General features: G+C 40.9%; 1 protein-coding gene across 4 annotated transcripts in view; it reads right to left on the bottom strand.

Moving 5' to 3' along the window:
• FYB1 (FYN binding protein 1) overlaps positions 1-15,353 on the bottom strand; it is a 181,338-nt gene that overhangs the window by 86,528 nt on the left and 79,457 nt on the right. For all 4 annotated transcript variants that reach the window (XM_027520104.1, XM_027520102.1, XM_027520103.1 and 1 more), the window contains exon 2: positions 12,925-14,086. In XM_027520104.1, coding sequence (XP_027375905.1) covers positions 12,925-14,086 — 1,162 coding nt within the window. The remainder of the gene's footprint in view (positions 1-12,924; positions 14,087-15,353) is intronic.

Genomic DNA, 15,353 nt, shown 5'->3' with positions numbered 1-15,353 from the left:
TGTGGGGACCATTAAATTTGTCCATGAAACCTAGGCTGGCGTTTGGAATGAACTTTATCCAGATTTTTCAGGAGCATGTTAGAAACTTTTATTTGCTACTTTAGCTTTTCCATTTCAAAATCACATTGACGCATGTATTTAGCCATGCTTTCTTAGTAGTTCAGAATTCAGCCACCTCTTGAGCCTCATGCCTCCATAAATCTCAGCTTTTCTGCAGGTTTTATTCCCCAGGCTTCACTGTCCCCAAAATAAAGAGATTTGTGTTGATGGTGGAGAGGGATAGAAAAGAATAAGATTTTTTAAAAGGAAACAGCTTAGAAGATGAGAATGAAGAACAAAGCAAGAAAATAGGAGGGAAGCTGATGGCTGGGGGAGTGGTGGGCTGTCATTTGCAAATTTGAGTGGCAGAGGAATGTTTGTGTTCCTCCAAAATTTACATTAAACCTAATCCCTATTGTGATGATACTTGGAAACTTTCGGAGGTAATTAGGTTAAGAGAGTGAAACCCTCGTGAATGGGATTAATGCCTTTAAAAAAGAGACCCCAGAGAATTTTCTATCTCCTTCTGCCATGTAAGGACACAGAGAGAAAACAGCCACTTATGAACCAGGAAGTGGGCTCTCACCAGACTCTGAATCTGTTGGTGCTTTGATCTTGGACTTTCCATCCTCCAGAATTGTGAGCAATAAATGTCTGTTGTTGCAAAGTCACCAATTGATGATATTTTTGTAATAGCAGGCTGCACTGCCTAAGAAACTATGTTCACTCAAACAGAGGGACTATTAGACAATCACTCAGTTAGTAGAGAAAGCAGGCGTTCCTAAGTGGTAGATAGAGATCAGCAGAAGATAGTGATCTAGAAACCTTGCATGCCACTCAGCCAGAGCAGACTAACTCCTCCTCTTGAGGGCTGAGAACTCAAGTCTTCAGAGGAATCAAAGACAGCTTCTTAAAGCATGAGATTTCCTGCTCGTCAAACTGTTTTTATCTGGTCTACAAAATCCTCTTTAACTGAGAGTAACATGAACGACTGAACCGTATTTTATAGACTTGCCTAAAATTCCTTCCATATAAAACAGCTTTTGAAAGAAAATGGCTGAGGAGCCAGTCAAGGCTATATTGTGTGTGTGTGTGTGTGTGTGGCCTTCTTACCCCATCTAGATGAACAAGAAGCTAAAGACTGGAGAACAGGGAGAAGTTGTAGACTAGACCCTTAATAACTGAGAACACATGATGTATCTCAACTTGTTTAAGGTGACAATTTGGAAGAGAAATAGGAACTATTGTAGGGTTTAAAAACAAACCACTGAGAGGGACTCTTTTGGGCATTACTAGAGTAATGCCTAGAAGCTTCTTTTCCCACCTAACAACAGTTGAACAACTTTCATTCTAGATGAGGGGAACAGACACTCAAATACTCCTCGGATCTCTGTGATATTTATCTGCTTTGCCACTTTACGGGGACAGATTTTTAGCTGCCTGGTTGCAGTAATCCAATCACCACAGGGGTTGCTTCGGAAAATCAGATGAGCTATCTTACTGCTCTGAGAAAAGAAAACCAAGAAAAGAGAGTGGCGGGTGGTTACGTGGCAAGAACTTCCCTGTGCCCCTCTCTACCTCAACAGACCCACTGTGGTCCCTGGAGAAACACCTGCCCCGGTTGCCTGGAGCACGCTGGCCAAAAGAGCTGTTGTGGTGCTCAGGAACACAGCTGCAGAGAGATGCGGACTTCTGTTAACAAATGCAAACAGCTAATTCTACAATGCAAGTTCTTACTTTGGGGAAAGAAAAACCTCACATGGGTTTTTGTACAGATTGTTTTTTTCTACAACAGATGTCTCATCTTCGGTTACTTTTTCTTGATAGCATCTTTGGGTGTTTTTTTCTACCTGTGCTTTGCCAGACAACATGAAGTATAACCTGTTTTCTTTAGTGGCAATTTAAATGGAAGAGAAATAGGTTTCTTGCCTACATATTTACTAGTTAATATAGCAGTTGGATTCTCCAGTGTATGGACTTTTTTTTCTTTTTTGTTTCTCATATGTAGGAAAAACAATCTATTGCTCTAGATAGTTCTCTGTGCTTTAGAGCCATGCCAAACCATCATGATTGTGCTTCAGTTCACTTTAGTCGCTCAGTCGATTATGCTTACTCTATTAATAAAAGGATAAAGTATTTTCAGGTATTTTTTTACAAAATCAAGTAGCTGGATTTCTGCTCCTGAGGCGTATTTTGCTCTTCTGGAGCTATTCTTGTGTTATCAAAGTTAATTCATTTTGTTTTAAGACTAAAACCTACATGCACAAAGAGGTATTTTTTGCATTCGAACTCATCATATTCAAAAATAGCTATTATCGGGAGTTAAAAAGGAGCCTTCAATGGCAAATGAATATCATGAAATTCCAATTCTTTGAAAAAAATAAAAAGGGTTTTCTTTGGCTTGGATTGGAAATTATTTTAGCAGATTATATGAAGCAAAAGATCTCTTGTCCAGTAAACGGACTGAATGTATGTTTGTCCCAATCCTCTTATTTAAGGTTTTTAAAAACTTTTTAAAGTGCAAGCACAATTGAAATTAAGGAAAAGCTTTCAGGTATTTGATTATGAGACTCATATATATTTGTATGTGACTTTTAGCTGTTACCCCCTTCTGTCCTCAAGTAAATTGCAATTTCATTTTATTGCTTTTATCTCTATGGGTTGCATGTTTAACTTTTGCCCATTTTATTGAAATATAATTGACATACAGTACTGTGTAGGTTTAAGAAGTCCAACAAAATAATTTGACATATACAGCATGAGAAGATTACCAAAATAGGTTTAATGAACATCCATCATGGAATATATATAAAAATTAAAGAAATAGAAAAATAGTTTTTCCTTGTGATGAGAACTCTTAGGATTTACTCTCTGAACAGCTTTGCATGCTTATTTAAAGAATTAAATACTGTTGACCACATTTGTTATATATTAAATCATTTTGTACGCATTTCATACTTTAAGAGTAAGTGAGCCAGTCAGTCATTATAAAACAATATATTCATTTATGTTATAAGTGGCCATAGCTTTTCTGATCTAGCACATATATTACGTGAATGCTAATATAATACCAGTTGATTGGGCAATATTTCCATATTTTGCTTTGTAAGTGGCTTTAAAATATGCCAATTTCTGCCCCTTGGTCACAGGAAGAATTATTGTATCAGGGTAAGTCATGGCATGTTGCTCCAAAGTGGGTTTTACCGAAATTTCTCTTCTCATAATGAGGAAAAGCAACAGTCTGTCTTACAGGCATGGTGACTATCACTGAAAGGAAACTTTCCTGTGAGTTAAATGATAAGAATGGATAATTGTGTCAAAATTAATATTAAAAGACTAGCTGGTGCCTGAGCCATTAAGAATGAATTTTGATGGCCAAATGAATTTAGATGCCCCAGCAAGAAAACAGGAACGTCAATATTCTGAGGGGAGTTTTAGTGGTGACAGTGACCCTGGAGAGGGGGACTCTGCCTTCCCCAGGAGTCAGCCGGGTGGTCTTTTCCTTTTCCTGGTTCATCTTCTTAGCCAGTATTCAATTCCTCTCTTAGTCTAAATATAAACTGATTGGATGTTAAGGCTTAAAATATGACTGCTCTCAGGGTTTTGTAGTTGGTAGAGGTCAGACGCCATCAACTGTCTGAGGGAAGCCTCCATCGGGTAGCCCCCTCACCCCTTCTTGATTGTGTCCTGAAGACTCCCCAGAATAGGAGACTTGGTGTGGGGTAGGAGGGAGTGGTCATACAAGTGTCCCTGACCAGTGAGCCCAGTCCAGAGGGTCCACAACAAAGCTCTCCGTAGGCACTCAAAGTCACATGAGTTTCCTTTCTGTCATCTTGCTGCCTGTCTTGCCAAGGGGTGAACTTCACAAGGTCCCTTTGGAAATACTGCTGACTCCTGGATTATAGCTGAAATACTTAGTTGGTATTGAACAATGAGGGAGGGACTTACAGGATGTCTCTCTTCTAATTACCAAATAGGAAAAATGAAATAAGCCAAGATAAATATTCTCCCAAACTCAGTTGCAGCCACTGCACAAGAAAAGGAAAATAACTTCATTGAATAAACTTTAAAAATTAGTGACTAAGGGAAGAAACAGAAGAGTCTGGTGCCACAGGAGGCAAGTGAGGCCTCCCACTTGTTATGTGGGCTCAGAAGCAAGATGGCGTGGTGGTGGTGGTAGGGGAGACAGTTATTCTAGGGAAATCTGTGGATGCTCCCTACACGCCAGCTTGGAGAAGTGGAATGAATAGCCTGGGGAAGGTCAAGGCAAAATCTATAGTATGAAGCCCTAAATACCACAACAGGATTTTCCCAGAGACAGAGTGGGAAATGAATTGCTATGGTTGGCCTCGCCTGAGCACAAGCTCTAAACAAGATGTCAGAAAATGGAACCGCATTCACGTTCCCCACAAAGACTGCCCTTAAGACCGGCACAGCTCACCTTCATTTTGCAGTGAGCTGATGAAAAGCAATACTCAGAACTCAAATCACAGCTCTGAGGGGAAGAAACATTTATCACACTGGATTAAAGTAGACGTATTTTTCATCCATGAGTTAGATCAAAAGAAGTGGTGACCCCTCCATGTACATGGACCAGAAAATCTCTGAGAACTAAGAGGAATATTATCTCAGAAAATACTGGTGATAGAATGACTGACACAGATACATCTTGGCTAAATTTTAAACCTTAGTAAAGACAGAAATTCCTTTGGGAATCCAGACAGAAAAGCAAGTCATTTTCAAAAAGGGGAGTTCAGGGTGGGTTTCATATTTCTCTACTGCAAAATTATATGCCAGGATATAAAAACAAAGACCAGGAAGATTGTTTATAATAGTGTTAAAAATATTGGATAAAAACACCCAAAGCATGCTGTTATAATACAGCATGGAATAGGTTATTCAAGAGAACAGGGATTAGACTGAGGAGCTGGTTTATTTTAGAAGAACAAAAGAGGTTTAGACCTTGGAGAGGAAAGACCAAGAATGAGAAGATCATAGTATCTGATTCGCTTTTTCAGTGTTCTGAAATAGCGTGATGTTTCAGAGGAATTGTCCTGCGATGTTTTTAGGTACCTTGTTCTTAGATTCCAAGCGCAAAGCAGTGTAGTAATGCTTGAGGAAATCCTGCTGTTAAGGGCCCACTCAGCCTCACACTTCTTAAATGTGCTTGAGCATTGAATCCTTTTTCATGCAGTGGTTAGGATCAACACACACTGATGTTAAACATTTTTCAAATATACAATCTAATAAGGTGATTTTAAGAGAATACACGTGAAAGGAGAGAGAAAGAGAAGAGACATGAGAGTTTCAGAGTCTGTGATGGAAAATCTTGCCCCTCCTAGAAACAAGTGACTTGCTGATGAAAATAACCTAAGCACCTTTTGGTTCCAAGTTAGTGCAGAATGGATTAGTTAAAGTGACACAAATGGAGAGGGAGTGGGTCAGCCACCTCATTAGCCCTTGGTTATTGCCCACTGGCACCCTGGCCTTACCCCTTCAGTTGTCAAGATGATGAGGGAATCATTCTCTCTCCCTCTCTCTCTCTCTCTTTTTTTTTTTTTGATATTTATTTATTTGACTGCACTGGGTCTTAGTTGCGGCATGAGGGATCTTTGATTTTTGTTGCAGAATCTTTTAGTTGTAGCATTTAAACTCTCAGTTGTGGCATGTGGGATCTAGGTCCCCAACCAGGGAATTTGCCCCCCTATCACAGGGAGAATGGAGTCTTAGCAACTGGACCACCAGGGAAGTCCCTGAGCTGATCATTCTTAAAACTAACATATGGAAAGATGAGTTTTAGTTTCTCTCTAGCTTTAAAAACAAGACCAGAAAAAGGGTTGGATTGAATGTTTCCTGGTAGGTTTTATTAACCCCTATATACACACCTGCAGTCAAGCTAGGGGTCCTTAACAACTCACACTTTGCTGTGAGGCACACACATTGGTGTCTTGGAGGAAGGCCTTTCACTACTAGCTCAGGAACCAAAAGGAACCAGAGAAAAGGTTAGTTCAGAGAACATTTTGATATTTGGATTTGTTTTTTTTTTTTAAGTTTAGGCTTTTGTACCTTCAGTGATTCTAGAGAAAAGAAAAACTATTCATCCCATGCTCAGAAAAGTAACAGGTTATATTCAAGCTATGGTTACAAGTAAGTAACGGAATAGATCTACAATATGGGTCATTTTGTATAGATAAAATATTTATTTTGTATTGAAGCTTCATTCAATTGAGAAAAATTCTATTGCGATGTGTTATATAGTTTGTTAAAAGTAATTGTTAAGCTATAGGGAGTATTCAGTATCACAGTAATCCAAGTCTATGCTCCTACCAGTAACGCTGAAGAAGCTGAAGTTGAACAGTTCTAAAAAGACCTCCAAGACCTTTTAGAACTAACACCCAAAAAAGATGTCCTTTTCATTATAGGGGATGGGAATGCAAAAGTAGGAAGTCAAGAAACACCTGGGATAACAGGCAAATTTGGCCTTGGAATATGGAATGAAGCAGAGCAAAGACTAATAGAGTTTTGCCAAGAGAACGCACTGATGATAGCAAACACCCTCTTCCAACAACACAAGAGAAGACTCTACACGTGGACATCACCAGATGGTCAACACTGAAATCAGATTGATTATATTCTTTGCAGCCAAAGATGGAGAAGCTCTATACAGTCAGCTAAAACAAGACCAGGAGCTGACTGTGGATAAGGATCATGAACTCCTTATTGCCAAATTCAGACTTAAATTGAAGAAAGTAGGGAAAACCACTAGACCATTCAGGTATGACCTAAATCAAATCCCTTATTATTATACAGTGGAAGTGAGAAATAGATTTGAGGGACTAGATCTGATAGAGTGCTTGATGAACTATGGACGGAGGTTCATGACATTGTATAGGAGACAGGGATCAAGACCATCCCCATGGAAAAGAAATACAAAAAAGCAAAATGGCTGTCTGGGGAGGCCTTACAAATAGCTGTGAAAAGAAGAGAAGCAAAAAGCAAAGGAGAAAAGGAAAGATATAAGCATCTGAATGCAGAGTTCCAAAGAATAGCAAAGAGAGATAAGAAAGACTTCCTCAGTGATCAGTGCAAAGAAAAGAGGAAAACAACAGAATAGGAAAGACTAGAGATCTCTTTAAGAAAATTAGAGATACCAAGGGAACATTTCATGCAAAGATGGGCTTGATAAAGGACAGAAATGGTATGGACCTAACAGAAGCAGAAGATATTTAGAAGAGGTGGCAAGAATACACAGAAGAACTATACAAAGAAGATCTTCACGACCCAGATAATCACGATGGTGTGATCACTCACCTAAAGCCAGATATCCTGGAATGTGAAGTCAAGTGGGCCTTAGAAAGCCTCACTATGAACAAAGCTAGTGGAGGTGATGGATTTCCAGTTGAGCTATTTCAAATCCTGAAAGATGATGCCATAAAAGTGCTACAGTCAATATGCCAGCAAATTTGGAAAACTCAGCAGTGGTCTCAGGACTGGAAAAGGTCAGTTTTCATTCCAATCCCAAAGAAAGGCAATGCCAAAGAATGCTCAAACTACCACACAATTGCACTCATCTCACACGCTAGTAAAGTAATGCTCAAAATTCTCCAAGCCAGGCTTGAGCAATATGTGAAACCGTGAACTTCCAGATGTTCAAGCTGGTTTTAGAAAAGGCAGAGGAACCAGAGATCAAATTGCCAACATCCGCTGGATCATGGAAAAAGCAAGAGAGTTCCAGAAAAACATCTATTTCTGCTTTGTTGACTATGCCAAATCCTTTGACTGTGCAGATCACAATAAACTGTGGAATATTCTGAAAGAGATGGGAATACCAGACCACCTGATCTGCCTCTTGAGAAACCTGTATGCAGGTCAGGAAGCAACAGTTAGAACTGGACATGGAACAACAGACTGGTTCCAAATAGGAAAAGGAGTACATCAAGGCTGTATATTGTCACCCTGCTTATTTAACTTCTATGCAGAGTACATCATGAGAAACCTGGGCTGGAAGAAGCACAAGCTGGAATCAAGATTGCCGGGAGAAATATCAATAACCTCAGATATGCAGATGACACCACTCTTATGGCAGAAAGTGAAGAGGAACTAAAAAGCCTCTTGATGAAAGTGAAAGAGGAGAGTGAAAGGTTTACTTAAAGCTCAACATTCAGAAAACGAAGATCATGGCATCTGGTCCCATCATTTCATGGGAAATAGATGGGGAAACAGTGGAAACAGTGTCAGACTTTATTTTGGGGGGCTCCAAAATCACTGCAGATGGTGACTGCAGCCATGAAATTAAAAGATGCTACTCCTTGGAAGGAAAGTTACAACCAACCTAGATAGCATATTCAAAAGCAGAGACATTACTTTGCCAACAAAGGTCTGTCTAGTCAAGGCTATGGTTTTTCCAGTGGTCATGTATGGATGTGAGAGTTGGACTGTGAAGAAAGCTGAGCGCCGAAGAATTGATGCTTTTGAACTGTGGTGTTGGAGAAGACTCTTGAGAGTCCCTTGGACTGCAAGGAGATCCAACCAGTCCATCCTAAAGGAGATCAGTCCTGGGTGTTCTTTGGAAGGACTGATGCTAAAGCTGAAACTCCAATACTTTGGCCACCTCGTGCAAAGAGTTGTCTCATTGGAAAAGACTCTGATGCTGGTAGGGATTGGGGGCAGGAGGAGAAGGGGATGACAGAGGATGAGATGGCTGGATGGCATCACCGACTCGACAGACATGAGTTTGAGTGAACTCTGAGAGTTGGTGATGGACAGGGAGGCCTGGCGTGCTGCAATTCATGGGGTCGTGAAGAGTCGGACACGACTGAGCAACTGAACTGAACTAAACTGATAGAGTATGAATACTAAATTCCAATTAGACTTTGTTGGGAAGACAAATTTAAATGACTAACAAGAATATATTATTTCTGTGCTCCAAATAGATAATGTTAAACAGACTGTTCTCTGTCTACATGGATTTTATTTATGGTATTTATGGTGGTATTTATAGCAAAACAAAAAAATGACAATTTTTAACCAAAGGTCAGAGAAACAGAGAAGGATAAAGATTCTGTGGGTTTCATTTATGCTTGATTTATTATTTTATAATATCTTATGTTTCAAGGAGGGAGAGTAGCAGGGAAGGTGATGAGGGGGTCACAGGCTCTGAAATCAGAGAGACAGGAGGACTGCACCCAATGTCCAGGACCAATTTCTCCGCCTAGTCAGATTGTGGATTTGGGCAAGTCCCCTAACCTCTCTGAGCTTTAGTTTCCAGGTAGAATTCCCATTTCCATTGGTTTCTTAGGAGGAATAAACAGAAGGCAATGGCACCCCACTCCAGTGCTCTTGCCTGGAAAGTCCCATGGACGGAGGGGCCTGGTGGGCCGCAGTCCATGGCGTCGCTAGGAGTCGGACACGACTGAGCGACTTCACTTTATTTTTTCACTTTCATGCATTGGAGAAGGAAATGGCAACCCACTCCAGTGTTCTTGCCTGGAGAATCCCAGGGATGGGGGAGTCTGGTGGGCTGCCGTCTATGGGGTCGCACAGAGTCGGACACGACTGAAGCGACTTAGCAGCAGCAGCAGCAGCAGCAGCAGCATGTATCTAATATGTAACAAGTCCTCAATCAATAATAAGCATTCTTTTTATTTTTAAAGGTTTTTTTTTTTAATGTGGACCATTTTTAAAGTTTTTATTAAATTTGTTACAATACTGCTTCTGTTTTATGATTTGGCTTTTTGGCCATGAGGCATATGAGATTTTAGCTTCCAAAACAGGGATTGAATCTGTGTCCCCCTGCATTGGAAAGCATAGTCTTAACCCCTGGACCACCAGGGAAGTCTCCTTACTGGCTGATATATTGGACAAAGATGATAAAAGATGGAAGGTAGATTTGGAAAAGATGTTTAAGGAATTAAACGTGCACCTGGAAAGGAAGGAATCAGGTAGAAGGTTAAGAAAAAAGTTCTAGAGTTTTGAAAACCTACAGAGTTAGATGAAGCTTCAATTAATTTGAATACTATGATACACTTTAAAACTCTGGTATTTTTTTAACCTTCCTAAATGGAATGCTAAACTACTTAGTATGGAACCATAGCAGTGGTGGGATTAGGAGTCAGCAGACCTGACTATTAAGAAAGTCTCTGTGTTCAGGAAACAAGTGTTCATTTTTGTGACGCATATACAAAGTTAATTTCTGCAGCACTGTTTTGAGGAGCAAAAGTTTAAAAACAATACAAACTGTTATATCAATTAGGTGAGTCATCCATGTACCTGAATATTATGCAGCTCAACAGTAACCTCTTATTAAAATGTGTAAAGATAGGCAGGGATTGTATTTTTATTTTAAAAATACAATCAAAGGATCAAAGCAATGCATACTGAATTTTATTTCTTCAGTAAAAGGCAAGAGGATTAATATCTGTATTTATATTTGCTTGGGTAAGCATAAAGAAACTTTGGACAAATATAGCAATTAGAAGAGTGGTTTCTGTGGAGACCCAGCAAATGGTGGGGACTGACTAAAAGTTCTTTTCACTATATATCATGTTATAGTTGTTGCTTTTGAGTCAGATATAATTTCTACTTAAAAAATAAGTTAAAAATTAAATGCTTTTTTAAAATTGTGAATGCTGTAAAGGGGTGTTACTCAGAATTAGTTATGAATTGGATTGCTTTATACTGACGACAACTTGATGTCAGTTCAAATTAAGAAGATTGAGTTTTGAATTTATGGTTACCTTGGGGGAAAGATGGGGGAAAAGCCAGCTAGGGAGCTTGGGACTGACATGTATATACTGCGATATTTAAAATAGATAACCAATAAAGACCTACTGTATTAGGATAGGGACCTCTGCTCAATGTTATGGGGCAGCCTGGATGGGAGGGGAGGTTGGGGGAGAATGGACACACATATATGTATGGCTGAGTCCCTTTGCCATTTGCCTGAAACTATCACAACATTGCTAATCACCTACACTCCAACATAAAATATTTTTCTAATAATTCAGAATCCCACCTCCCACCAAAAGAAAAAATAAAAGATTGAGTTTTGATTTCTGGAAGAGGTGGATGAAGAGGGAACAGTTTGAAGCATAATATGTATCAAGGGATCAGAGGGTAGAGCTGGGGTACGTTGATGAGAAGATTTAGAGTCTTAACTGTGTCATGGGACACTTGAGCAGTGGGGAGGCACATCTGGATGGGGACAGGGTTGCAAGGAGAAGGAGAAAGAGGGCAAGGATCAACTTGACTTCCTAAGCAATTTTGCTTGAGTCTCTGGAAGCTGTATTTCACTGAAAATCAGCTCCAGGCTGACCTTGCTGGGACTACAGAGCCCAAAGAGGGCTTCACTGGCATTTCAATAGTGCAACAGCAGACATCTGAGTACCACCATTCAAACCAGGCAGTGCAGTGGAAATAAAGATGGCGGACGTGGAAGAAACCTCTCAAGGATTTCTATTTTGCATCAGGACAGTTTCTTTGACATGAAGTCAGAGCCACAAAATGGTGGTTATGATAGCTCATTTTTACCTGAAGCACAGAAAAATTAAGACAGGGAATTAGAAAGCGTCCTTTAGAAGATTAAAAAAAAAAACCCCAAACATTTCTGAGTTATGGATCAGTATTAGAACTAGCACATGATGGATGACATATGAGGACATAAGTGGAACAAGACTGACTTGTTCTAGAAAACAGATGATCGTGGGGTTATTCCAAACTTGTTTCAATGTGAGTGATTAATGGGGCATTTGATTAATAATCTGTGGTTTGACATAGAGAATACTGATCTCAGGAAAGCGACATATTGCAAAATGCTTCTACAGGACCAAAATAAAACAAACTACCTTTATACTCAGAATTGCTTTAAATAGATCACACTCTTGTAAGTAAAAAAAGATACATCTAGTAGTGGTGTGGTCACTTGTAACCATCCTTTTCCTTTTCTCACGATAAACAACAATTGCACATTCTTTGCCTAAAGTCTTAATCATTTCAAGCATAAGTGAGCTTCTTTCATCACTCAGAGGGTTACCAATCTTTACCAAGTCATTCAGGATCAACTTTTATTGTATGCCATAGCAGGGTGGTAACATCTCTGACAGAAAATTAAACTATTTACCCAGAAGGAAAATAATGTGTCCCTCTGTCTGGCTTATTATCCTAAAGTACTACTTAAGCAATCAGGAATGTTCAGAAAACTTTATGCTGACTGAAAAACAACAGCTAAAATATAAAACAGTAAGTGCCATTTCACGAGTCCTTTGCATCTCTTCTTTGAATACTGGAATTAGGAGACACCTGATAAATTTGTGGACATTTAAAATCATTTGTGACAAGGTTTCTCAACCTCTGCACGGTTGACATGTGGGCCTGGATAATTCTTTGTTGTGAGGAGCTAGCAGCGTCTCTGGGCTCTACTCGCTGGATGCCAGGGCACCCTGCAGCCGTGACAGTCAAATGTCCCCCGGGCTCAGCCACTTGACTCGGAGGCTGGCTCACCTTCTAATGCCTTTGTGGTACTAGAGGGAACACATCTCACTCTAAATTCAACAGAAATGAAATCCAACAAAAGAAGTAAATGAAATGGTCATCATTAAGCAAAACTACCTAGTAATCAAATGGATGTATTCCTCCCCAAGCCCCCAAACCAGCCCCCTCAAGGCACTTCCTCACAGAATAGAACTAAGGATTTCAACACTTTCAGAAGTCCCATACCAGAAAAAAGAAACCACCAAGAAAAAGTCATCATAGACACAGGCGTACTTGTTACATTCCTTGTTACAAATTTTGTTACATCATTCCTTGTTACAAATTTTTACCCAGAAGCTAGAACACCCTCTGATGGGAAGCAAAACATATGAAATAACAAAGGAGAAAAGAACTCACTGTTTCCAGAAGTGGCTTTCCGGAATTTCGACAGGTCAACGTGGGGTGGTCTGCTGGGTTTTGGTGGAGGGGGTCCCAGGGTAAACAAGGAAGGCAGGGGTTTCTGTTTGGGGGTCGCTGAATTCTTGTCCCCCTTTTCCTTGTCTTGATTTTGGCTCCAGGGCCCTGTCGATGTCAGCTTCGAAGGGGTCTTCAAGAACTTGGCAGGAGGAGCCCCAGGGGCCGACTCTTCCTGAGTAATTTTGTTCAGGAAGATGTTCTTAGCTGCATCCATCTTCCTATCTTCTCTTTTCTCTTCAGTATTTTTTGGGAGGCCTCCGGGGGCCCCTCTGTTTGCAGCAGGTTTCAGAACAACTCCAGGAAAAGGAGATACTGACGTCTCACCTCCGTGCTCTTTATTCTCTGGCTCTTCCCTGGCTGGTTTCAAAGGGCCAGACTTGGCCTTGGCTGCCAGGGGGACCAGGGGCCCTCTCTGTGGAGCCGCAGTCTTGGTGGGGCTCTCATCTTCCTGGGGATCCTCTGTATTCATGGGTGGCTTCTGGCCAAAGACAGGTTTGGGGAAGAGGGGCTTGGGGTCCAGATCTTGTGAGGCTGACAGAAACTTGCCTTTTGCCCCAGCCAACTTTGACAAGACTTGTTTTGGTTCATTCTCCAGGGCTGGAGGCATTGACCCCGGCTTGGGGCCTGGTTTTAAGTCATGGTCTTGGTTTACACTGGGAAGTGAAGGTTTAGCCCCAGGAGGCCAGGGAAACGCAGGTTTGGCATCTTCTTTTGGTAAGTTGATGGGCTTGGGGCCTACAGGTTTCAGAAATCCTGCTTTCACCTCGGAGTCTCTGGTGGCCGAGTTAGCCTGTGGTCCAAACCTGGGGCTCACTCCCGCTGGCTTTAGAAATGGGGGCTTGGGCTCCTTGTCAGGCTTTTCCTCAGGAGAAGGTTTCACCCCCAGAGGTGGCTTGGGGGATCCAAACTTGGGCACGTTGCTCAGTCCTGCAGGAGGGCTCGCGTTCCCTTGGTTGTTGAACAAGTTCTTTTTGGCTTGGACTCCTGAGGGGGAGTTTTGTCCCGGGACCTTGAAGGGCCGGTTGTTGACGGAGACCTCCTCCGTGGGGTTGCCCCCGGTGTTAAACTTCGCCATGAGGGACTTCACATCTGCTTTTCCATCCTGCAAGCACAGGGAAGAAACACTCGCTGAGAGACTGAAGTCTCACTTGCACAATTTAAAATACTACACTTTAAAGGTTTCCTGGTTTGAGGCCTTCAGCGTCGCTGATTGGTTCACGAGATATTGTAACATTTTTCTTCCTCTATGGCAAAATAAGTTGTGAGACTTTCTTCAAAGGGGAGGGCTGTGATACACAGACTTTTTTTTTTTTTGGTTGTCTTAGACTGACTTGGTATTTTTTTTGTTGTTAAGTCACAACTTCTCTTTCCTTCTTTCCTCTCACTGTTTCTCTAGCTCTCTTGTGGGATTTACTCTGAACTTGGTATTTATCTGTTTTGTTGAACTTGAAAAAAATGTGAAAGTGACTAACAAAAGACTTCTTCCATATTTTACAGCTGAGGCTGTTAAAGAGAAACTGTGTTTCAAAAATGAAAGCAAGCTCTTCTGTAAATTTAGGTTGCATGCTTTATACAGCATAGCCACATTTGACATCTCTGTGGTTTGCGAGCCTGTTCTTTTTCATATATATATATTTAAGTCCATCTGTTTGCTCACAGGGAGATGTGGCAGAAAAACCCACTCATTTTTATATATAAGCAATAAAGTGAGTTTTGTTATACTTATCGATACATATTTAGTGTAAATGATTCAGCTGGCACCAGACTAGCAGGCCGACTGCACTCGTTTTCAAGGGGTATAGGGTCTGGGACACTGGAAAGGTGATGAGAAAGGGGCTGGAGACTCTCATTTCCAGAAGCTTGTTTCTCCAGTCTCCTGCTACTGTCTTTGTCCCTCTTGTCTAGAATCAGGGTGTTACCTAGGAAAGAGGGCAGGCTGTCACCTTCTCTGAGACTATAATCCTAAGTAACCTGGAAAAATTCATGGTTGGTTTCCTTTTTTCTCCCAAAAACTGGGAGTTGAACTTTTGTAGTTCTTTCAGGAAATTAAAAAAAAAAAAAAAATCACAGGTAACCATGACAGTTTCCATTTCTGTGCTTTAAAAATTCACTTAGAAAGGTTTTCTTATTTCCCACACTCACCGATCATTGCCACACGCCCGAGCATATTTCTTCTCTCAAGGCCCCACTCAGATACCAAAAAACCAGAGATCCTCTCTGGTTGGAAAGAACCGCTTCCTCCTCTTAAGTCATGTAGCACTGAAGGCACTGTGATGGACCCCCACGTTACTTTCTTTCATAATAATAAGAGCCACTGTTTAGTGTGTAAACACATGTGCTTGATTCGGAACCAGGCATGTTATCTGTGT

The sequence above is a fragment of the Bos indicus x Bos taurus genome, chromosome 20 (assembly GCF_003369695.1).
Source record: "Bos indicus x Bos taurus breed Angus x Brahman F1 hybrid chromosome 20, Bos_hybrid_MaternalHap_v2.0, whole genome shotgun sequence".
Taxonomy (NCBI): Eukaryota; Metazoa; Chordata; class Mammalia; order Artiodactyla; family Bovidae; genus Bos; species Bos indicus x Bos taurus.
The sequence above is the reverse complement of the archived record's forward strand: the minus strand, read 5'-3'. Positions and strand labels throughout refer to the sequence as shown.